This window comes from Pleurodeles waltl, chromosome 9 (genome assembly GCF_031143425.1).
Source record: "Pleurodeles waltl isolate 20211129_DDA chromosome 9, aPleWal1.hap1.20221129, whole genome shotgun sequence".
Lineage (NCBI taxonomy): Eukaryota > Metazoa > Chordata > Amphibia > Caudata > Salamandridae > Pleurodeles > Pleurodeles waltl.
In genome coordinates, this window is record NC_090448.1 from 1,125,609,803 (window position 1) to 1,125,635,707 (window position 25,905).

At 47.1% G+C, this 25,905-nt stretch overlaps 1 protein-coding gene across 1 annotated transcript in view; it reads right to left on the reverse strand.

The window, feature by feature from the left end:
- AQR (aquarius intron-binding spliceosomal factor) overlaps positions 1–25,905 on the reverse strand; it is a 576,085-nt gene that overhangs the window by 249,204 nt on the left and 300,976 nt on the right. The window contains exons 23-24 of the mRNA XM_069208869.1: positions 18,359–18,469; positions 7,297–7,406 (exon numbers count right to left, since the gene is read on the reverse strand). Coding sequence (XP_069064970.1) covers positions 7,297–7,406; positions 18,359–18,469 — 221 coding nt within the window. The remainder of the gene's footprint in view (positions 1–7,296; positions 7,407–18,358; positions 18,470–25,905) is intronic.

Below are 25,905 nucleotides of genomic sequence, written 5' to 3' on the forward strand. Positions count from 1 at the left end.
GATCAAATAGGGTCTTCTGTTTGGTGCCCATTGGCTTTGAGATTAAACCACCAAGCCTTCCTGGCATCCCAGTTCCAACCCTAGTACCCACAACTGGCCTGTGTCTTGTCTCGGGGCCCACCCTCCTGAACTGGTTTTTGGGAGCCTTTAGAAGATTCTTTATTTTTATCTGTAGACTGGTCCCCATCTTTCCCTTGGGGAGGCTTAGCAACCCCTTTCTTTTGGTTATGTTCACCATGAGTTGTCTTGGATACCCTAGTCTTGGCCCAGTGGTCTGCCTTCTTTCCCAATTCTTGGAGAGAAATTGTACTTAGGTCTACCAGGTACTGATGCAATTTTTCTGAAACACAGTTACTTAACAGATGCTCTTCCATATTAAAATTATAGAGCCCATAGTCTTGCACCTGGTTCCCTTTTAACCAGCCACTAAGTGTTTTGACTGAGAAGGCAACCAAATCTACCCAGGATTGACTTAAGGTTTTCCTAGTCTCCCTGAACCTGATCCTGTACTCCTCAGTTGTGAGTCAAAACCTCTCAATTAGAGTATCCTTCAAGCGATCATAGGACTCAGCATCTGCCTCATTCAGTGTCAGGAGCCTATCCCTATACCTTCCTGAAAACAGCTCCCACAGTAGAGAGCCCCAATACTTTTGGCTGAGTTTTCTCATCTGACAAGCTCTCTCAAAGGCTGTACATTACTTGGTGATATCATCACCTTCTACATATTTGGGGACAATCCCTTTGGGGATGTTAGCGTCAAAAGCTTCTTCTTTCTACCTATTTAATGTTTTGCTGCCCCCAGAGATGGGTACTAGATTCATCTAATTTCTTTTTTTTTTTTTATAGCTAAGAGTTTAGACTGTAACTCTATCCTCTTAGCTAGCTTCTGGAGATCACTATCTCCTGGGGTACTATTGAAGTTCTCCCAGAGGTCTTACTGTCAGTGGAGCTGTGAGGGATTCACCATCCTCTTTCACTTCCTCTACCGCCTCATCCTCACAAGGGGCTTCTTTGCTTGCCAATGTTCTATCATTTTCTGCCATCAGCTGCTGCAGATGGAATTTTGTAGGTTTAGACCCCATGGCAAGTTTTCATGCTTGGAAGAGGGCATTAAGTTGGGCCAATTTAAGACTTTGGTAGGCGCCCAGATTGAGCTTCTGGGATGAACCTGCTGCCTCAGTAATGGTTTTAAAAGTAGATGGGCCTTTTTAGAAACTTCAAAAAATCCAAAGTATAACTATCGGGCTTAAGTAACTAAAGTATTTTTAATTCTGAAACGCTTGGACTGGGGGGGACTTAACACAAGGCCATAACAGTGAATTTTAAACAATTTAGAAAAATAAAAAATGATAAAAAAATGTTTCCTGACTGTAAGGAAATGCCTCCTTGGCATGGTTGCCCCCTGACTTTTTGCCTTTGCTGATGCTATGTTTACAATTGAAAGTGTGCTGAGGCCTGCTAACCAGGCCCCAGCACCAGTGTTCTTTCCCTAACCTGTACTTTTGTATCCACAATTGGCAGACCCTGGCATCCAGATAAGTCCCTTGTAACTGGTACTTCTAGTACCAAGGGCCCTGATGCCAAGGAAGGTCTCTAAGGGCTGCAGCATCTCTTATGCCACCCTGGAGACCTCTCACTCAGCACAGACACACTGCTAGCCAGCTTGCGTGTGCTAGTGAGGACAGAACGAGTAAGTCGACATGGCACTCCCCTCAGGGTGCCATGCCAGCCTCTCACTGCCTATGCAGTATAGGTAAGACACCCCTCTAACAGGCCTTACAGCCCTAAGGCAGGGTGCACTATACCATAGGTGAGGGTACCAGTGCATGAGCATGGTACCCCTACAGTGTCTAAACAAAACCTTAGACATTGTAAGTGCAGGGTAGCCATAAGAGTATATGGTCTGGGAGTCTGTTTTGCACGAACTCCACAGCACCATAATGGCTACACTGAAAACTGGGAAGTTTGGTATCAAACTTCTCAGCACAATAAATGCACACTGATGCCAGTGTACATTTTATTGCAAAATACACCCCAGAGGGCACCTTAGAGGTGCCCCCTGAAACTTAACCGACTGTCTGTGTAGGCTGACTAGTTCCAGCAGCCTGCCACACTAGAGACATGTTGCTGGCCCCATGGGGAGAGTGCCTTTGTCACTCTGAGGCCAGTAACAAAGCCTGCACTGGGTGGAGATGCTAACACCTCCCCCAGGCAGGAGCTGTGACACCTGGCGGTGAGCCTCAAAGGCTCACCCCTTTGTCACAGCCCAGCAGGGCACTCCAGCTTAGTGGAGTTGCCCGCCCCCTCCGGCCACGGCCCCCACTTTTGGCGGCAAGGCTGGAGGGAACAAAGAAAGCAACAAGGAGGAGTCACTGGCCAGTCAGGACAGCCCCTAAGGTGTCCTGAGCTGAGGTGACTAACTTTTAGAAATCCTCCATCTTGCAGATGGAGGATTCCCCCAATAGGGCTAGGATTGTGACCCCCTCCCCTTGGGAGGAGGCACAAAGAGGGTGTACCCACCCTCAGGGCTAGTAGCCATTGGCTACTAACCCCACAGACCTAAACAAGCCCTTAAATTTAGTATTTAAGGGCTACCCTGAACCCTAGAAAATTAGATTCCTGCAAACTACAAGAAGAAGGACTGCCTAGCTGAAAACCCCTGCAGAGGAAGACCAGAAGACGACAACTGCCTTGGCTCCAGAAACTCACCGGCCTGTCTCCTGCCTTCCAAAGAACTCTGCTCCAGCGACGCCTTCCAAGGGACCAGCGACCTCTGAATCCTCTGAGGACTGCCCTGCTTCGAAAAAGACAAGAAACTCCCGAGGACAGCGGACCTGCTCCAAAAAGACTGCAACTTTGTTTCGAGGAGCAGCTTTAAAGACCCTGCAATCTCCCCGCAAGAAGCGTGAGACTTGCAACACTGCACCCGGCGACCCCGACTCGACTGGTGGAGAACCAACACCTCAGGGAGGACCCCCGGACTACTCTACGACTGTGAGTACCAAAACCTGTCCCCCCTGAGCCCCCACAGCGCCGCCTGCAGAGGGAATCCCGAGGCTTCCCCTGACCGCGACTCTCTGAAACCTAAGTCCCGACGCCTGGAAAGGACCCTGCACCCGCAGCCCCCAGGACCTGAAGGACCGGACTTTCACTGGAGAAGTGACCCCCAGGAGTCCCTCTCCCTTGCCCAAGTGGAGGTTTCCCCGAGGAAGCCCCCCTTGCCTGCCTGCAGCGCTGAAGAGATCCGTTGATCTCTCATAGACTAACATTGCGAACCCGACGCTTGTTTCTACACTGCACCCGGCCGCCCCCGCGCTGCTGAGGGTGAAATTTCTGTGTGGGCTTGTGTCCCCTCCGGTGCCCTACAAAACCCCCCTGGTCTGCCCTCCGAAGACGCGGGTACTTACCTGCAAGCAGACCGGAACCGGGGCACCCCCTTCTCTCCATTCTAGCCTATGCGTTTTGGGCACCACTTTGAACTCTGCACCTGACCGGCCCTGAGCTGCTGGTGTGGTGACTTTGGGGTTGCTCTGAACCCCCAACGGTGGGCTACCTTGGACCAAGAGCTGAACCCTGTAAGTGTCTTACTTACCTGGTAAAACTAACAAAAACTTACCTCCCCCAGGAACTGTGAAAATTGCACTAAGTGTCCACTTTTAAAGTAGCTATTTGTGAATAACTTGAAAAGTATACATGCAATTGAAATGATTCAAAGTTCCTAATGTACTTACCTGCAATACCTTTCAAACAAGATATTACATGTTAAATTTGAACCTGTGGTTCTTAAAATAAACTAAGAAAAGATATTTTTCTATAACAAAACCTATTGGCTGGATTTGTCTCTGAGTGTGTGTACCTCATTTATTGTCTATGTGTATGTACAACAAATGCTTAACACTACTCCTTGGATAAGCCTACTGCTCGACCACACTACCACAAAATAGAGCATTAGTATTATCTCTTTTTACCACTATTTTACCTCTAAGGGGAACCCTTGGACTCTGTGCATGCTATTCCTTACTTTGAAATAGCACATACAGAGCCAACTTCCTACACTGACTAAAGACAATTTTGGCTTCCTTAGTGGCATCACCTATTAACCAAGTGGTACAGCAAATGTCAAGTCTTATATCCCACAGCTGCCACCAATGTAGGAAGCTGGATTTTTATATGATATATCAAAATGAGATATATTGTGCAAAGAGCCAAGGGGTTGCCTTACTAGTGGACTGGGTCTTTCTCTAGCAATTCCAAAGTGATCTTTTAGGGGTAGTGTGGTCGAGCAGCCCTAGGCTTATCAGAGAGGAGTGTTAGACATCTGCAAATACACATACAGTCAATAAATGATGCACACGACTCAAAGAGGAGATCCACACTACTTTATAAGAATAGCAAGTATCTTTATATATGTTGAGGCACCAGAATCAATACTATCTGGTAAGTATGTTTTGCAAGAGAAATACTTTCAGGCTTCAAAAGTCGAAACTTAGTGCAATTTTCAGAAGTGACAATGTTATCCTATGGAGGCCAAACCAAATACTGCTCACAGGTATAGTACAGCGACTTACGAGACCAATCTCCTGGACTTAAAGTAAGTAAGGGGCAAGGTACAGGGCTACACAAACAGGTCACTCAGGGAGCACTAGAGCAGGCAGGTCCGGAGGTGCAGTACTGTGTTGGGGGCCCAATATTAGTAAATGGGGATGGGGATGGGTCCGGTTGAAAAGAACCTGCAGGTTTGGACTGGGAGTCCAGTCGAGGTGAGGCAACAGGTAGATTCAAATCTTGAGATGCTTGGAGACTTTGGGACACCTTAGATCCTCTTCCCCATGGACCAGTTGCGATGGCTGCAGAGATGTCTTGAGGCATCGGGTTTTCTCCACCTGGAGCACTCACGGTGGAGGCCTGCGAACAGAGGCTGCAGGCAGCAACAAGTCCACACTGGGAAAGTCCAAGGTGGGCTTTGTTTCTGGATGCCAGGGGGACCTCACTGGCACTTTTGGCCCACTTCAACTCGGGATAGGTGGCACAGGTTCAGTGGTGCTTTCAGGTGTTGGGGTTTCAGCAGTTCGCACTCCTCGCAGTTCTCATGAGGTGCCAGCAAGAAGCAGGGAAGCAGCTCTGCTGCTCCTGGGTCTTTTTAGAAGGCAAGCAGTCAGTCCTCCCAGGCCTTTAGAGGCACAACAGCTTGCACGACGAGATGACTTTGGCGCAAATCAGCAGGAACAGCAGACAGTCCGGCAGGGTTGGGGCCTCCTTCTTCAGAGGTCAGCAGGAATATGATTTCCTGCTGCCAGGGGCTCCCTTAAATACTGAATTTAGGGGTGTTAGAGGAGTATAGGGTACCCCTGGGGTCACTAGGCTCCTACATGACCACTTCCTGTGGGAAGTGGGCATAACCCTGTTCCAGAGTTCCTAAATCTGCTATCACCAAGATGGCAGACTTTCAAAAGTTGTGTCCACATCAGGCAGCTTATCCTAGGGGTGGGACTGATGTGAGGGATGGGCATGACTCTCTGATTACTAATTTTCCTGCATATCCAGGTGCCAAATGGGCATGGGGATGCCTATATACTCTCCTTTGAGGGAAGCCACATCTACATACCAATGGCGGGGCTTCTTTGAAGCCTCCTGCCTTGGAATGCAGATTGCAAGTCATCCTGTTGGGAGGGGTGTGCAAACACCCTTGCCACAGCAGGCTTTGTTCCTGTCTGCCCGAGAGCAAAAGCTCTCACCACTGGGGGTCTTTCCAACACCTCTTCTTTCTTGGAACCAGCTGGCCCTATCAATATTAAAAATCAGGGCCTTGTAAGGATCTGGGCAATAAAGTCTCTCCTCTTCTTTTGTGGCAGGTAGAATATCAGAAGACTGATGCACTGCCCTATGTAAAACGTGGTGCCCAGCATCAGCAGGACAAAAGACTTAGGGAGTCATTACGACCTTGTCCGTGCGGCCGCACTCCCGCGGCCCCCATTACGACATCCCCGCCGGCCCAGCGGGGATGAGGCCGCAACATAGGAGCCGGTGGTGTTGAGGCCGTGCGACGGGTGCAGTAGCACCCGTCGCGCTTTTCACTGTCTGCTCTGCAGACAGTGAAAAGCTGGCCGGGGCCCTGTTAGGGGGCCCCTGCACTGCCCATGCCAGTGGCATGGGCAGTGCAGGGGCCCCCAGGGGCCCCAGGACACCCCTTACCGCCAAGCCTCTTCCTGGCGGTGCAAACCACCAGAAACAGGCTGGCGGTAGGGGTGTCATAATCCCCAGGGCAGCGCTGCTTGCAGATTATTACCACTGGGGCTAAAACGGCAGGAAACCGCCGGCCCCGGCAGTGCGACCGCGGCGCTACCGCTGCGGTCGTAATAAAGGCCTCCGTACCACCAGCCTGTTGGCGGTACGGACGCCACATTACCCCTGGCGGTCTCTGAACGCCAGGGTCGTAATGACCACCTTAATCTGAACGACCAATATCTCCTGTAAAAAGTCCACAAAAAAAAAGGAGAAAGAACAAACAGTGTTTACAGCCCTCTAATACACTGAGCCAAGATAACAGTCTTCAAGATCAGTATTTATTCAAGGTAATCAGTTGCAAAAGGCAACTGCATACAGGTTCAATTGGATAACCCATCAGGATGGTAAGAAACTAGTTAAAGTCCTACTGAGGCATGACAAAGGGAGAAAAGTAAAACAAATGGGTTAGGTCCTTCAAAAAATGCATAATGATACAAGGCTTGAACACAAACGGCTGACCCACCAAACACAAAAATGCTGAGCGGGCCAACGGGCATCCCTTAACGATACCCACCAAAAGCCTTGACTTACAAAGAAATGTGAAACACATCGAAAAATGCGATTTGAAGGGGAGGAACCTTCTCCTTGGTGCAAGAAACAAAACAGAACAAATGTCTAGATGAAACAGATGTGCACTCAATCTGCAGGTGTGGAAACTCTAGAGGTTAGAGTGCCAAACCTATCCATGGCACTGCAAGACAAGATCATCCCTGAGCAAAAGCAGAACAAGGAGGCACATTGACAGGCAGAGCAGCAAGTCCCCTTTCAGATCCATTTTTGCCAATCTATGTCATGTGGGCATGTGGAATATCTCAATGATAAATGGGTCCTTGTGACCATTTCTCCAGGGTCAAATTCAAATGATATGTTACTTCTTGGATGCAGTTTTGGGCATTTGAAATTCACTTGGTGTTCTCATCCCATGAACAAGCACTAATACACATTATTAACTGCTACAAAGATGAGACTCTGCCACAGGATACAAGAACAGACCACATGCTCCAAACTTACCTGCTGAAATCCTTCTCTGTCTCCAGGGCCTCCTCCCCATGACCCAGACGGAGCAGATGACGCTCATCAATATCCAGGGCTATGATCTTCTCAAAGAGCTGGTTCAAGGCCTACAGAGAGGAAGTGGAGAAAGGTGATTAAAAGGTACAGCCTTTTGCTGGTCAGCATGAGCTTTTTATGATGCTGCTTATCTTGCATGTAATTTCCTTAGTCTTCTACAGTTTTGTTTTAGATCCATCTAAATCTCTACGCAGCTTTATCAATTTGTCTCCACTTTGAGCTCAATGTCAGGGCTACCTATTGCTTACTTCATAGCTCGATTTTGTCTACAGCTAAGTTTATTGTTTAGTCTTACCTACAGCTCTACTGTAGTTCAACCAACAGCTTAATTTACTGTCCATCTGGTTCTTTAGCTTATTTTCAGTGATGTCTACATGAGAGTAACTTATGTTCATTTTAGGACAACCTATCTCAATTCCAGCCCCATGTTTAACTCCATCCATATTAGCCCTATTTACTGCTCAAAGTGAGATCATGCGTAGCCCCAGTGTAAGTCCACATAAAGCAGAATATTAGATCTAGTAATAACTATTGTTTCTCAGTATACAGCTTCACGCCACCTTTATTTTTTCATTTTGATCTTTTTTTGAAAAATCAAAACCCTTGCATCACAGTTGACACCTGGAAGGAAGAGTCAGAAAGAGAGGAGGACACAAACTATGTCCTTGGCTGGTATGTTACCCTTGACAAATGTGTGACTACAGGGGCATGTCCCCCCTTCCCCAATGTGGTAATATATGGTTTCCTAGTTGGAAATTATGACTTTTTAGTTTAACAATAGTCTGGGTAAGTAAACCCTGTTAATGCATGTATAAGTGTGTTGCATGCTGTCTGTCTATTTTTAAATAGTAGGACTGACCTATACAATAACCCAGGAGAAATGTGTGTGTCCTGATGAAAGCCCTTGACACAAGAGGCTGTAGATTTTAGGGCTGAAACATGCAGACCAGCTAATAGGGTACCCGGATCATTATATCCCTGACCCCCGTATAGGTTTTTAACCACACATAACCAACCACAATTAAAGGGAAACCTAGGTTATTTAAGTTTTTTATTTATTATACTCTGAAGCCCCTGGCTGAAGTAATATCCAAAGACTCACTGGTGAAGAATGCCACTAATACAGAGGGTAATGAAAATGTCACTTACCCAGTGTACATCTGTTCGTGGCATCAGTCGCAGTAGATTCGCATGTTTTGCAATAGCTCGCCATCGCTCGCCATCTGGTGTTGGGCCGGAGTGTTACAAGTTGTTTTTCTTCGAAGAAGTCTTTCGAGTCACGGGACCGAGTGACTCCTCCTTTTGTCTCCATTGCGCATGGGCGTCGACTCCATCTTCGATTGTTTTTTTTCCGCCATCGGGTTCGGACGTGTTCCTGTCGCTCCGAGTTTCGGAACGGAAAATTAGCTAATTTCGGAAGATTTTCGTGTTACAAGTTGTTTTTCTTCGAAGAAGTCTTTCGAGTCACGGGACCGAGTGACTCCTCCTTTTGTCTCCATTGCGCATGGGCGTCGACTCCATCTTCGATTGTTTTTCCCCCGCAGAGGGTGAGGTAGGAGTTGAATTGTAGTAATAGTGCCCATGCAATGGAGTGACTAAGTATGCACCTATTTAAGGTTGAGATGATACATATATAAATAATTGAAGGTAACTTCCAAACTGCTACAGGCTCCCGGGGAGGCGGGTGGGCACATGCGAATCTACTGCGACTGATGCCACGAACAGATGTACACTGGGTAAGTGACATTTTCAGTTTGATGGCATCTGTCGCTGTAGATACGCATGTTTTGCATAGACTAGTAAGCAGTTATCTCCCCAAAAGCGGTGGATCAGCCTGTAGGAGTGGAAGTAGTCTGAAATAATGTTCTTAATACGGCTTGACCTACTGTGGCTTGTTGTGCGGATAACACGTCTACACAGTAGTGCTTGGTGAATGTGTGAGGCGTAGACCATGTGGCTGCCTTACATATTTCTTGCATTGGGATGTTTCCTAGAAAGGCCATGGTAGCACCTTTCTTTCTGGTTGAGTGTGCCCTTGGTGTAATGGGCAGCTGTCGTTTAGCTTTAAGGTAGCAGATTTGGATGCATTTAACTATCCATCTGGCTATACCTTGTTTTGATATTGGGTTTCCTGCATGAGGTTTTTGAAATGCAATAAATAGTTGTTTAGTCTTTCTGATGTTCTTTGTTCTGTCAATGTAATACATCAATGCTCTTTTGACATCTAATGTATGTAGTGCCCTTTCAGCTACGGTATCTGGCTGTGGAAAGAACACTGGAAGTTCCACTGTTTGATTTAGATGGAACGGTGAAATAACTTTTGGCAAAAATTTAGGATTGGTCCTTAGGACGACCTTATTCTTGTGTAGTTGTATAAAAGGTTCTTGTATTGTAAACGCTTGAATCTCGCTTACTCTTCTTAGGGAAGTAATGGCGATGAGAAATGCCACCTTCCAGGTTAGGAACTGTATGTCGCAGGAGTGCATGGGTTCAAAAGGTGGACCCATAAGTCTAGTTAGGACAACATTTAGGTTCCATGAAGGAACAGGAGGTGTTCTTGGTGGTATAATTCTCCTAAGGCCCACAATGAATGCTTTAATGACTGGTATCTTATATAGGGAAGTTGAATAGGTAGTCTGCAGGTATGCAGATATTGCTGCAAGGTGTATTTTAATGGAAGAGAAAGCCAGGTTAGATTTTTGTAAGTGAAGCAAGTAACCCACTACATGTTCTGGAGTTGTGTGTAATGGTTGTATTTGATTAATATGGCAGTAGCAAACAAACCTCTTCCATTTACTTGCATAGCAGTGCCTGGTGGATGGCCTTCTGGCTTGTTTTATGACTTCCATACATTCTTGGGTAAGTTGTAAGTGCCCGAATTCTAGGATTTCAGGAGCCAGATTGCTAGATTCAGCGATGCTGGATCTGGGTGTCTGATCTTTTGGTTGTGCTGTGTCAACAGATCTGGCCTGTTGGGCAATTTGATGCAGGGTACTACTGATAGGTCTAGCAGCGTTGTGTACCAGGGTTGCCTTGCCCAAGTTGGTGCTATCAATATGAGTTTGAGTTTGTTTTGACTGAGTTTGTTTACCAGGTAAGGAAGGAGAGGGAGAGGAGGAAAAGCGTAAGCAAATATCCCTGACCAGTTCATCCATAGGGCATTGCCTTGGGACTGTTTGTGTGGGTATCTGGATGCGAAGTTTTGGCATTTTGCGTTCTCCCTTGTCGCAAACAAGTCTATCTGAGGTGTTCCCCAGAGTTTGAAATAAGTGTTCAGGATTTGGGGGTGAATTTCCCATTCGTGGACCTGTTGGTGATCTCGAGAGAGATTGTCTGCGAGTTGATTTTGGATCCCTGGTATAAATTGTGCTATTAGGCGAATTTGGTTGTGAATTGCCCAACGCCAAATCTTTTGTGCTAGCAGGCTTAACTGCGTGGAGTGCGTCCCCCCTTGCTTGTTTAGATAATACATTGTTGTCATGTTGTCTGTTTTGACGAGAATGTATTTGTGAACTATCATTGGTTGGAAAGCTTTTAGTGCTTGAAAAACTGCTAGAAGTTCTAGGTGATTTATATGCAGTTTTGTTTGATGTACGTTCCATTGTCCTTGTATGCTGTGTTGATCGAGGTGTGCTCCCCACCCTGTCATGGAAGCATCTGTTGTTATTACGTATTGTGGCACTGGGTCTTGGAAAGGCCGCCCTTTGTTTAAATTTATGTTGTTCCACCACAGAAGCGAGAGGTAAGTTTGGCGGTCTATTAACACCAGATCTAGAAGGTGACCCTGTGCTTGTGACCATTGTGATGCTAGGCACTGTTGTAAGGGCCTCATGTGCAGTCTTGCGTTTGGGACAATGGCTATGCATGAAGACATCATGCCTAGGAGTTGTAGTACCATCTTTGCGTGTATCCTTTGTGTTGGATACATGCATTGTAAGATGGTGTTGAAATTTCGAATTCTTTGTGGACTTGGAGTGGCTACTCCTTTTGATGTGTCTATTATGGCTCCCAGGTATTGTTGTACCTTGCGCGGCAGAATTTTGGATTTTGTGAAATTGACGGTGAACCCTAGTTTGAAGAGGGTTTGTATGATATGATTTGTGTGATTTGAGCACTGTATTAACGAATGGGCCTTGATTAGCCAGTCGTCTAGATATGGGAACACATGTATTTGCTGCCTTCTTATGTGTGCAGCGACTACCGCTAGACATTTGGTAAAGACTCTTGGTGCGGTTGTTAATCCGAAAGGCAGTACCTTGAATTGGTAATGTATTCCCTTGAATACAAACCTTAGGTATTTCCTGTGCGATGGGTGTATTGGTATATGGAAATAAGCATCCTTGAGGTCTAAAGTTGCCATGTAGTCGTGTAGTTTTAGCAATGGCAATACTTCTTGTAGTGTGACCATGTGAAAGTGGTCTGATTTGATGAAAGTGTTCACTACTCTGAGGTCTAGGATTGGTCTCAGCGTTTTGTCCTTCTTTGGTATCAAAGTACAGTGAGTAACTCCTGTGTTTATTTGTGTGTTTGGCACTAATTCGATTGCATTCTTTTGCAATAGTGCCTGCACTTCTATCTCCAGGAGATTGGAATGGTGTGTTGTCAAATTTTTTGCTTTTGGTGGTATGTTTGGAGGGAATTGTAGAAATTCTATGCAATAACCATGTTGGATAATTGCTAGAACCCAAGTGTCTGTAGTGATTTCCTCCCATGCTTTGTAATAATGACTTATTCTTCCCCCCACTGGTGTTGTGTGGAGGGGGTGAGTGACATGTGAGTCACTGTTTAGTAGTAGGGGTTTTGGGTCTCTGAAATCTTCCTCTATTTCTAGGGAATTGCCCTCCTCTATATTGTCCCCGAAAACCTCCTCTATACTGTCCCTGGTAACTGGACGGTGTTGCTTGTGAGGTGCTGGCTTGTGTGCTCTGACCCCGAAACCCCCCTCGAAAGGGTGTTTTACGGAATGTGCTGTAATTCCCTCTGCTCTGCGGGGAGTAGAGTGCGCCCATGGCTTTGGCAGTGTCCGTATCTTTTTTGAGTTTCTCAATCGCTGTGTCCACTTCTGGACCGAACAGTTCTTTTTCATTAAAAGGCATATTGAGAACTGCTTGTTGAATCTCTGGTTTAAATCCAGACGTTCGGAGCCATGCATGCCTTCTGATAGTTACAGATGTATTAATTGTCCGTGCAGCTGTATCTGCAGCGTCCATGGAGGAGCGGATCTGGTTGTTGGAAATGGTCTGTCCCTCCTCAACCACTTGTTTTGCCCTATTTTGTAAGTCCTTGGGCAGATGTTCAATGAGATGTTGCATCTCGTCCCAGTGGGCTCTGTCATAGCGCGCAAGTAGTGCCTGGGAGTTCGCGATGCGCCACTGGTTTGCAGCTTGTGCTGCGACTCTTTTACCAGCTGCATCGAACTTGCGGCTTTCTTTATCTGGGGGTGGTGCATCTCCAGATGTGTGAGAGTTGGCCCTTTTCCTAGCTGCTCCTACAACGACAGTCTGGTGGCAGCTGTGTAGTGATGAAAACCGGGTCTGTAGGAGGCGCCTTATACTTTTTTTCCACCCTTGGTGTGATTGCCCTACTTTTGACCGGCTCCTTAAAGATTTCTTTCGCGTGCCGGAGCATACCAGGGAGCATAGGCAGGCTTTGGTATGAGCTGTGGGTGGAGGAGAGTGTGTTGAATAAAAAATCATCCTCGACCTGTTCTGAGTGGAGGCTTACGTTGTGAAATTGTGCTGCTCTAGCCACCACTTGAGAATACGCGGTGCTGTCTTCTGGTGGAGATGGCTTCGTAGGGTATGCCTCCGGACTGTTATCTGACACTGGGGCGTCGTATAGGTCCCATGCATCTTGATCTTGGTCACCCTGGCTTATGGTGGTGTGAGCTGGGGAGTGTGATGGAGTTTGTGCTGGTGAGACGTTAATCACGGGCGGAGGAGAGGGTGGTGGGGTAACTCTTTTCACCACTTTTGGTTGTGGTGTCTGTTCAGTTTGGAACTCCAACCTTCTCTTTCTTCTAATGGGGGGAAGGGTGCTTATTTTTCCTGTCCCCTGCTGTATGAAGATACGCTTTTGCGTATGGTCCACATCAGTTGATTGTAGCTCTTCCTCAAACCTATGCTTTTGCATTTGGGAGGTTAGCGAGTGCTCTTCTGTATAAGAGCCTGAAGCTGGGTCGCTTGCAGTTTGTTTCGGCACCGAAACCTTGTCTGCGTGTTTTTTCGGCTCCGAGGTGACTTTTTTCTTTTTCGGGGCCGAAACCTCTCGGCGTCGATCTTCTTCGGTGCCGCTGTCTCGGCGTCGAGCCGTGTCCACACCGGCATCTCGGTGTCGAGGCTTGTCTCCAGCACTTTCTCGGTCCCGAGAAGGCTGCGTGCCAGTGTCTCGACCGGAGTCGGACGATCTCGGCACTGTTTGGGCCTTTTTCGGTGCCGACGGTCGGTCACCGAATTTATGGGTGGAGCCATGGCCTGATGGCAGTGGTGTCCCCTGGGCCTTGTAAATCTTCCTCTGTGTGGTTTTCGACGTCTTACTCACGGTTTGTGTATCGTCGAATCCTTCGGAGTCCGATTCTTGGATCGAGAAGGTACCTTCCTCTTCCTGCTCCTCGAACTCTCGGTGGGCTGTCGGCGCGGACGCCATCTGAAGTCTTCTGGCTCGACGGTCTCGGAGTGTCTTTCGGGACCGGAACGCACGACAGGCCTCACAGGTGTCTTCACTGTGCTCAGGTGACAGGCACAGGTTACAGACCAAGTGTTGGTCTGTATAGGGGTATTTATTGTGGCATTTGGGGCAGAAACGGAACGGGGTCCGTTCCATCGGCGTTCTTCAGCATGCGGTCGGGCCGACCAGGCCCCGACGGGGGATCGAAAAACTACCCCGAAGGGCACCGGAGCTCTTCGATCTTCGATGCGGTGTTGAATCTAAGTACGCCGATCCCGAACGCAACAATACCGACGAAAATCTTCCGAAATTAGCTAATTTTCCGTTCCGAAACTCGGAGCGACAGGAACACGTCCGAACCCGATGGCGGAAAAAAAACAATCGAAGATGGAGTCGACGCCCATGCGCAATGGAGACAAAAGGAGGAGTCACTCGGTCCCGTGACTCGAAAGACTTCTTCGAAGAAAAACAACTTGTAACACTCCGGCCCAACACCAGATGGCGAGCTATTGCAAAACATGCGTATCTACAGCGACAGATGCCATCGAACGGGTGTAACAAAGAAAACTACTTGTTTTCCTTCACAGAAGAGGATATCTATCAGGTATATTAGAACCCTTGCATGGAATAGCCGAGTGTGGGATATTGTTTGCAATGTGACATCAAAATCATCAAAACCTACTCCTAGATGCCATCAATCTGCAAAGCAGTCTGTCCTTAAAAGAGCATACCTCTAGATGGTTAGCACCTTCCCCCACCAAATGATAAACATTTCTGAATATCCTGAGTCAAGCCACCATTCTACAACAGTTTATTGTTTTCCATGAAGAAACTCAACATATCTCTTTTCCAACATATTTGGGAATAGATTCAGTCTCTTTTCCTGGATCAGCCTTTCTGCCACAACCCGAAGACTCACCTTTTCAGACTGAATGTGATTCAACAGGCCTAACATATTTTGTCTGAATACGTGCATTACTTAGATCTCCATTTATGTAAGCCCTTATTTAACCATCTGCTGCCGTGCATCTGCTATCTGCTTTCCTTCTCCCTTTCCTCTCTTATGTCTCAGTACTTGCCCCATTACTGGCTCGCTTTCCCATCTTGCTGCCCTTCTCTTCCTTTCTCTTCTCTATCTTGCCCTTTCCCTTGCTCTCTGCTTCTTTCCCCTGAGTTCAGTAGATAATTAATTGCATTTCCCCACCATGAATTCTGCCCTATCTAGCACCTAGCTCCTGACCCCTTTTCCCTGCTTCCTCAGAGTCCAGTTCCACTTAGGTGTATACCCTTTTCTGCTTTTTCCTCTTTATTATCCCTAAGATCCTAACCCCATCATACTTACCCACTATTCTCTTGCTCCTTTCTAAACTAGGTCTCTGCCCTACCCCTCACTCTGTGGCATTCCTCATCCTTCCTTCTGTGTTGCAGACAATACGTTTGGCTCAATACACCTGCTTCCTGTCTGCTTCATTCCACCTTCTGCTCTATTTGCCCTCCCTTGTCCCCTAATCCCCTTGATGCCTTCACCTTCAACCATGCCTCCCCCAACCTTCTTCAACAATTCTTTTAGTTGGCAGGTCTCTGGGTCCTTGTTAGTTGTATGACCCTCATTTCACTGTTATGTTATACTTTAAAGTGCGGTCATACAATTGCAGTGTTCACTGCTATATAAAACTGTTCAACAAATAAATAAATTTCTTCTACTCATAGCTCTTTCCAAAACACAATCAGGGCACCATCCATCTCTATCTCTGCAATGAGCTCCAAAGTGATGTGTCAATATTTAGGGATGCCTCTTTGCAGGATTTCAAAAGTGTTGGTTCTTTGGCAGGTTGCCTACCTTGCCATGTCATCTCATCCTCACTGCTGGTTTGTGAAGTGAGCCCCAGCCCAAAGCTACATGTATGTCAGAGGCCCCTTAACTCTTGCCACAGCTTCTCAATAGAATCTTTAAAACTCCACTATACATCTAAAGTTCCACTTTAGCTAAAGATGCTGCACTGGGCCTCCATCAATTAGCTTGATACTGTGATCCATCTTAGTTTATTGGACTTTGCACACAACACTGGGAATTAACAGCATGTGTATGTATTTCTCATCTTCATCACCAGATGGCTCTCACTTTTTGCACCTAGTTTGTCGGAAGCATCTACTGCTATACCAATGGGGCTTGCAAGAACAGAACCTACACTGTGGCACTGGAGGAAGAACTCAGTAGTCGGCAGGCTTCATTTCAATAAAAATTTGAGTTCCTTCTGTGGTATGGGTTTTTCATCCTACATCAGGGTGCCTAGCATCACTATCAGAATCCAAGCTACCCAAATAAAGTTTTTAGATTTTGTCCACAGCAGGTTTTTAGTTGTACCTGTTTTCGCAGCATTACCGCATCTGAGTTGGCCACAGCAGTGTTTTAGCAACCAGTTAGGGCAGTGCTTCCCACCTCAGTAGGGTTATTGAGCTAGGATTGTAGGGTTTTGTAAAGCACCAACCACAGCAGAGCTTGGTCACTTCCATCATCTTATGGCTTTGATTTGTGTGCTCATGTTACAACAGGGCGTTGGGTGCTCCCCAGGCAGCAAGAGTCTGACCAGGCAGATGTTTGGCTTGTATCTAAGCACGATTGAAGCATTTTGACTCTGTCTGTGGGATGGTTTTGCCACAAACTAGAGAAAGAATTTCCTCCTTGTATAGCAGGATTCAAGCATGTACGACTAACAGATTTTGGTGTTCAAAGAGGTGGATTTCAGGTTCCTTCCTGCTCTATTTCTTGGTTTATTACTACATTTTTACATAGTTTTCCCCCAAATTACTCAAATTTGTTTCCACATGTAACTGATTTATACATGTATAGCTTAATCTTAGCACCAATTATAGCAGGACCTAAGCAGAATTGTACCTGAATCTGTGTGTCTATATCAGCTCCACCTATTGCTGGATTCAAGCTTAACAGCAAATGTCAAGGGGCCACGAGTCACAGCTTTATTTCAGTTTTAGCTATTTAGCATATATGGCTGTATTTTTGTTTCCTCTTATAGCTCCATTACTTGGCTATCTGTGATTATTTTAAGACTATCAATAACATTTTACCTCCAACTATAAAAGGATTTTAAGCTTGACAACCACCAAGACTTTAGCCTCAGCTATCATTTAATATAGCTTTATTTTTACAACATGTTTTTGTACAAATTTGTTTCTTAAAGTATAATGCTATTTAAGCTGTACATATGGAAAGAGCATAAAAGCCATGAAGCAACATTAATAAATAATACATCAATAATACTAACCAGGAAAAGCAAACATAAAGCAGATGTAATTTATAAGGAGGTGACCTTCTGTTCAATGAGTTCCACAGTCTGATTATCATGGCTGTCTGGGCACATAATTGTGTAGATGCCATTATTATTTGCAGCCTTTATTAGTGAGTAGTCAATGGACCAACAGTAGGATAAACCTCGAGCCCCATATGAGATTAAGGTGCAAATGGAGATACATCCGACCCAAGGCCATCTGCTGCATTACTATTTGTAGGAATGAGTTCCATTCACTAACGGCTACAAGACTCACTCGGCACCACATAGCTACACCTGAGCAAAATCTTCAGCGATCACTTATAAAGAAGGCAAAAAAAGACCTAAAAGTGTCCCCAAACCACAGATTTTCAAGACTAGCCAGTGAAAGTGGTCTCAATTATAGCCCCAGTAAATTAGGGCAGCATTTCCTGCACACTATCTCCCCAGGGGGACATGATACTGCATACAGGCTGGCACAGCAGAAAGCATCACAACATGACCCTTAGTCCAGGCTGGTCACGGTCTAGTAAATAACAAATCATAACTTTTGTCTACTTCTGAATGAACTTTAAAGGCATCTTTCCTGCTAGTGTCATGTTTAAAGTAGATAGACACTTTGCTTTTTCTCCCGTATGGCACTGAACGGAGACAACCATGCTTACAGGTCCAACTTCGGGGAACAGCCTTGAGCGCCATACTTGGGACAAGGTCAGTAAGAAATATTGTTTATAATAGACAGATAAAGAGCTTGGGACCAGCATTATTAAGAGTATGACTGTAAAATAAATATTTGAAGGTTTGCAAACGACAAGAGTTACATCAATATTGCAAAGCGGTCTCAGGGCAAGCACTGTCAGAAGGTAATTAGTAGATAGTTAATTGGACTATGCTTGACTCCTCCCTCACAAGGGAATAAAGTGCGCTTTCTGCCACACCTCAGGTACGGGTAACACAAAATATGACGCAACAGTATGGTATGAGGTATGCTGACTCATAGAAGCAGAAAAACAGTGATTTCTGAGCTTTTTCAGATGTGAAATGGTTACCTGGTTTGAGTGAGTAACAATTAGAGTGCGTTGTTCGGGGAAGTTGTGGTAGAGATTGGAAATGATCTGCACAGCAACGTCTGTTTTCCCTGTACCTGGAGGTCCTACTACCTACGCACACAAATGGGAAGAAGTCAGGATTTATGTAAGATGTTGCACATAAAAGCAATCAGTATTTGTAGTAAGATGTCTCCCGGCATGAAGGACTACAATATTAAAGAAAATCTTCTGTTTCAAAGATGTAGGAGATGATTAAGAATCCCCAACACATTAAATAATCCCATGATAGAAAATAGGTCTTGCAAACCTTTTTTCAAACATTTCTGCTACATAAAAGGCAGATATCAGAGTCATTAATAACGTCTTAATAAGAAAAACAATCCGCGATTTTAAAAGTCAGATAGACAGCTGGCAGGATCCAAGGCGGTACTACCTTATTTTCAGTTAGTATCACATCTTCTGAGGATGCATCTGATTCCAGACGTGTACAATCAATACTCACACTTATCTGCCAACTTATTTTAATATGTGGTGTGGCACTGCATGTACTATCCAAAGAGTAACCACCACACTTCTATGCCACTATGACCTAATACCATTGTCACTTAAATATCATTCCATAGCCAACACCCCTGTAAAACTTTCATAGATCCAGAAATAAGGAAATTTAACAACATATAAAAGGTCAACTCAGATCCTGCCCACCATACCTGTTATGATGGAATATAACGAATTATCAACTATCCACATGGTGAAATGGGATGGAGGGGGATGGATTGGAGTGGGGAGTGTTGGATTATGGGGTGAAGTGGATTGGATTTGGGTGGATAGGAGAGGGTCAGATTGTTTTGGACTGGAGTGGGGCAGATTGTTTTGGATTGGAATGCGGCAAATTGGAGTGGGACAGATTGTTTTGGATTGGAGTGGGGTGGATTACATTGAAGTGTGCTGGATTGGCATGTAGTGGGATGAGATGGGTTGAATTGGATTTGGGTAGACTGGATTGGGCTGGATTGGAGTGGGTCGGATTGGAGTGGGTAGATTGTTTTGGGTGGAGTGGGGCAGATTAGTGTGAGACAATTGGAGTAGGGCAGACTGGATTGTTTTAGACTGGAGTGGGGGTGGATTGCACTGAAGCGGGGTGGAGTGGGGTGGTGAGGTAGATTGAACTGTATTGGGTAGATTGAATTGGGGTGGATTGCATGAGGCGGACTGCAGTGGGTCAGACTGTTTTGGATTGGAATGGGTAAGATTGGAGAGGAACGGATTGGAGTGGGCAGACTGTTTTGGATAGCAGTGGGGCAGACTGTTTAGGATTGGAGTGAGCCAGTGGTTTTGAACTGGAGTGGGGCACATTGTTTTAGATTGGAGTGGGCAGATTGTTTTATACTGGCGGGGCAGATTGTTCTGGTTGGGCATGGTGTGGATTGGAATCGGGTAGATTGTTTTGGATTAAGTGGGTCAGATTGGAGAGGAGGGGATTGGAGTGGGGAGGTTGTTTTGAATTTGAATGGGACAGATTGGACTGGGCCAGATTGTTTTCGACTGGAGTGGGGCAGAGTGGGGTGGATTGTAGTGGGTGGATTTTTTTGGATTGGGGTTGGGGAGACTGGAGTGTGGCAGACTAGAGTAGGCTGGAGTGGAGTGGGATAGATTGTTTCAGATTGAAGGGGGTGGATTGTGGTGGGGTGGATTGGAGTGGGGAAGATTGTTTTGGAAGGAGTTGGGCAGACTGGCGTGGGGCCAATTGGAGAAGGGCAGACTGAAGTGGGGCAGATTGTTTTGGACTGGAGTGGGATTGCGGTGAACTGTACTGGAGTGGAGTGGATATGATTGGGATGAAGTGAGATGGACTGAACTGGGGTAGATTCAATTGGGATGGATTGCAGTGGGGCGGAATGCAAGGGATACAGACTGGATTGGAGTGGGTCAGATTGGAGTGGAATGGATTGGAGTGAGCGGAAAGCTTTGTACTGCAGTATGACAGATTGGATTGGGGCAGATTATTTTGGATTGGAGTGTGTCAGATACTTTTGGATTGGAGTGGGGCAGATTGTTCTAGTTTGGAGGGGGGCAGATTGTTCTAGTTTGGAGGGGGGCAGATTGCTTTAGATCGGAGGGGGCAGATTACTTTCAATTGGTGGGGGGCAGACTGCTTTAGATTCAAGGGGGGCAGATTGTTCTGGATTGGTGCGGGCAGGTTGGAATGTGATGGATTAGAAGGGGGCATATTATTTTGGTCAGACTGGAGTGCAGCGGATTGGCGTGGCGAAGATTGGAGTAGGCGAGACTGGAGTGTGGCAGACTGGAGTGGGGTGGATTGGAATGGGGCTGATTGTTCTGGATTGGGGTGGGGCAGATGGGAGCAGGCAGATTGGAGTGGGCCGGATTCTTTTGGATTGGAGTGGGGGAAACTGGAGTGTGTAGTGGGGCAGTTTGTTTTTGATTGGAGTGGGGCAGATTTGAGTGGGGTAGAATGTTTTGGATTGGAGAGGGGGAGATTGGAATGAAACGTATTGGTGGGGGCATGGAGTGTGGCAGACCGGACTGGAGTGGGACAGATTGTTTTGGATTGGGGAGGGGCAGATTGCTTTAGGCTGGAGTGGGGCAGATTGCTTTGAATTTGAGGGGGGCAGATTGTAATGGGGTTGACTGGAAAGGAGCAGACTGTGATCCTCATGATGAACATGGCAGTTCAGACCGCCAACGGCATGGCGGTCTGAACCGCCATATAATGTACAAGGGAGGGCTGCCATAGACGTCCCTCTGCCGCCGACAGGCAGCCTGACGATGCCTCCGGATAATGAACCCTTGTCCCTCCAGCCTTTCCCTGGCGGGCTCCCCTGCCAGGGAAAGGCTGGTGGAAGGGGTGCTCCAGGGGCCCCAGTGCAGATCACTGCCCGATTTACGGGCAGAGATCTGCATGACGGGTGCTGCTGCACCCGCAGCACAGCGGCACTTGACGGCGGCTCCATGTGGAGCCGTTGGCAATGTCCCAGCCCAGCATTCTGCTGAGCCAGCGGGCGGAAACATTGTTTCCTCCGGCCCAGCAGAATGTACATTATACGGCCGGCAGGGTCCCAAGGGGGCTGGCGGTCTATGAAAAGACCGTCAGCATGAACACGGCTGGGTTTCATGCCATGTTTATAATGACCCCGTGTGTCTGGATTTGAGTGGGTCAGATTGGAGTGGAAAGGACTGGAGTGGGGAGATTGTTTTAGATAGGAATGAGACCGACTGGATTGGGCCAGATTGTTTTGGATTGGAGTGGGCCAGATTGGAGTGGGGTGTATTGTGCTGAGGCAGATTGGAGTGGGGGAGATTGGTGTGAAACAGATTGAAGTGGGGTGGACTGGAGTGGGGTGGATTGTTTTACATTGGAGTGGGCAGATTGTTTGGGATTGGTGTGGGGCAGATTGGGATTGGTGTGGGGCAGATTGGGATTGGAGTGGGGCGGATTGGGATTGGAGTGGGGCGGATTGGAGTGGGGCACACTGTTTTTGGATTGGAGTAGGGAAGACTGAACTGGGGCAGATTGTTTTGGAGTGGAGCAGACTGGACTGGGGCAGATTGGAGAGAGGCAGATTGTTTTGGACTGGAGTGGGGCAGATTGGATTGGGGCAAATTTGTTTTGGAATGGCATGAGGCACATTGTTTTGGATTGGTGTGGAACCAATTGGAAATGGACAGATTGTTTTGGGTTGGAGTGGGGCAGGTTGTATTGGATTGGAGTAGGCGAGATTGTTATGGATTAGAATGAGAAGAGTGTTTTGGATTAGAGTGGGGCTGACTGGACTGGGTCAGATTGTTTTGGACTGGAGTGGGGCAGATTGTTTTGGATTGGAGTGGGGCAGACTGGGGTTGGAATGGGGCAGATTGCTTCGAGTTGGAGTAGGACAGATTGTTTTGGATTGGAGTGGGACAGATTGTTTTTGTAGTGAAGTGCCTCTTTTGGACATGCCACCCCCACTTTCTGGTCACTGGAATTGAGGTTTTGTTGACTGAGGTGCACTAGGTTCCTACTTAACAGATCCCCAGTGCCAGTGCTGTTTCCATAAACGAGGTAAATTGTGTACAATTGGCACACACTCTATTACCTCTCTCTACGTTCCTAGTAAATGGTACCCCTGTTACCTTGGGCATATGTATTAGAGAGGGTCCCTAAGGGCTGCAGGACATATTGTGATACCCTAAAGGATCCTCCTAAAAACAGCACAGAGCCTGCCATTGCCGTCTGTGTGTCATGACGCAAGCCAAGAGAGAAAACAAGACCCACTCACTGCATCTATGTATATGTAAATCACCCCTACAGCAGGCCTTAGAGCCCAAAGGCAGGTGTACTATGCTTGATGTGTGGACATATCTACACAAGCAGATATGCCCCTGCAATGTCTAGTTTGATTACTAAATGCTGCAAATGAACAGGGAAGGGAAGTCATCTTAAGGTATGTACTGGAGGCTTGTCATTACGAGTTACCGAGCTACATAACAGCTTTGCTGAAACCTACAGTGGTTGGCATCAAACACCTCTTCCTAATAAATCAAGGCTGAAGCCAGTATTGGAAAGATGACATGCACTCTACATACTAATCCTCTAGTAAGCTGGCTAACTGGTACCAGACTGCCACCACAGACATGGTTTTAACCCCTTCAAGATGATAGCCACGCTCTCAGATGCCAGAAACACTGCCTTCTCCGGAGGAAGGTGTTATTACCTCCTTCAGCAGGATGACTAGTGAATCTGCATACCAAGCCCAGGGACTTCAAAGACCCTGCTGCCTTTGGTATGCGACCTCAGCTTCCCCCAGACCTGGGAGCTGTCACCTCCTGCCCTGAGGCCCATTTGGCATCAGGACAGGCAGGAAATTAGCTATAAAGGTAGGCGTGGTGAACTACCAGGTTAGTCACATCCTTAAGGTTGGCTGCCTGATGTGCTCCAGGAAGGAAGGGCTCCACCACCTTGTTTTTCATGGAACTAGTAATTCTGGGACAGGATTACGCCCACTCTTCAAAGGAAGTCGCCATATAAAGGGTGTAGTCACCCCAGGGTAAGTAGCCCATTAACTACTACCCTACACTCCCCTTAACATCCCTAAATTCAGAATTTAAGTGGCCCGCTGATACCAGGACTTGAGATTCGACTGACTGAAGAAAGAAGAGGACAAAGATGAGCTGATGAAGAGAGAACTGCAGATTGCTGGTGGACTTTGGCACAAAATCCTGCCTGTTTACCCGCTCAGGTCCCGGCAGTCATGAAAATCCGACTTGTCCTGCAGCTGTGCATCCTCCAAAAGCCTTGGAGGGTCTTCAGCACTTCGCCAATCCATCAGCATTTCTTTTGAGATGGAGGAGCCACTTCCCTGCAGGCACCAACCGCAACATACGGCTCACTGTTCTGCTGACCACTGAGTCCACCAACACAGCAGCCACACAGGAGGAGGTCACCATGCTCCAGGAGGTCAGGCTCTCCAAGTGAGAAGACGCCAGGACCCACCGGAGCTGTACTGCGCCGATACCGGGGTACTGGACACCTTGCAGCAACCAAAGTTTGTTAGAGTCCTATCCAGACTCCAACGCCAAAAAGACCAACCAGCTGACGATGGACATCAGCATCACAGAGGCCACAATCAAGAGTGGCCCAGTTGTCCTGTTTTGTCTCCCTCTTACAGGTCCAACCGAGAACTGTGGGTGCCTTTGACGCAGGAGCACCTATTGACCAAAACCCTCCTGCACCTAAGCTTCCCGGCCCGTGGTCCACGACAACCGACTGTTCATCTTCTTCCAGGACCCCCACAGCTCGAGATCTCCGTTGGGAGCTCCGTGACTTGTCCTCAAGTACCACTCCGGAGTCTGTTTCTAGGTGGCCTCCCTCCCTGCCCATCATGCAGAGCGCGAGGCACCCAACCCATCCAGCACCTTTACACCTGGACGCCCAAGGGCAGGTAAAACTAAACTGCTGGTGTTTCTTGTGACCTTGACGCCCCCTCTCCCGCTTGCCATGCACTCTACGATCTAAAAGGGACCCCCAAGATCCAGCTGCATAGACCCCATACCCAATACATGTACTTTACCCAGTGAAAGTCATATCATAAAAGCGCATGGGTGTGAATAATTATCCCACTGTGAAAATTAACTCTGCAACAATACTTAACTTGCTTTGAAGGTTTCCTGGTGTTGAAACATTATATAAAAGTACTATCTTTTTCTAAATTGGCCTCTTGAGTGTGTGTTTCATTTATTGACTGTTGTGAGAAAGTAGCCTCTTTCTAGCATGGTTACCCCCATTTTTGGCCTATTTGTGAATGTTAGTCAGTGTATTTTTACTGTCTCACTGGGATCCTGCTAGCCAGGACCCCAGTGCTTATAGTTTAAACCATATCCGACGGTGTGTTTTGCCTGTCTCACTGGGATCCTGCTCACCAGGACCCCAGTGCTCATAGTTTGTGGCCTTTGTGTGTTGTCAGTATGATTGACTGTGTCACTGGAGTTCTGCTAACCAAAACTCCAGTGCTTATGCTCTCTCCACTTACCAAATTTGTCACTAGAGTTTACTGACTCCATATTCCAATTCTGATTGGCACACTGGACCCCCTTATAAGTCCCTAATATATGGTACCTAAGAACCAAGGGCATTGGGGTTCAAGGAGACCCTTATGGGCTGCAGTATTTCTTTTGCCACCCATAAGGAGCTCACATAAACCTTTCTGCAGAACTGCCACTGCAGCCTGAGTGAAATAGTGACACACTACTTCACAGCCATTTATCACTGCACTAAGTAACTTATAAGTCACCTATATGTCTAACCTTCATTTACTGAAGGCTAGGTACAAAGTTACTGTGTGTGAGGGCACCCTTGCACTAGCAAAGGTGCCCCCACGTTGTCCAGGGACAATTCTTCGGACATCGTGAGTGTGGGGACACCATTATAATCGTGCAGTACATATATGTCAATACATATATGTAGCTTCACAATCATAACTCCGAATACAGCCATGTGAGGTGTCTAAGATTATGGAACTGACCCCCCAATCCAAATCTGGTAGTATTGGGGGGGATCAATCCCATGCAACCTGGGGGCTCCACAATGGGCTCCTGGTACTGCCAAACCAGCTCTCTTAGGTTTCCACTGCAGCCCCAGCTGCTGCCACCGCACAGACCGGTTTCTGCCCTCCTGGGGATTGAGCAGCTCAATCCCAGGAAGGCATGCATTTCCTTTACAAGAGGGGTGTTACACCCTCTCCCATTGGAAATAGGTGTTACAGGTGTGGGAGGGGTATCCTCCCAGAGCCTCTGGAAATGCTTTGAGGGCACAAACAATGCCCTCCCCTTGCATAATCTAGTCTACACCGGTTCAGGGACCCCCCAGTCCCTGCTCTGGCGCGAAACAGGGCAAAGGAAAGGGGAGTGACCACTCCCTTGTTCATCACCAACCCATGGGTGGTGCCCAGAGCTCCTCCAGTGTGTCCCTGGCATTAGCCATCTTGAATTCCAAGGTGTGGGGACCCTCTGGAGACCTCAGAGTGACCAGTGGCAGCAGGTGACATCAG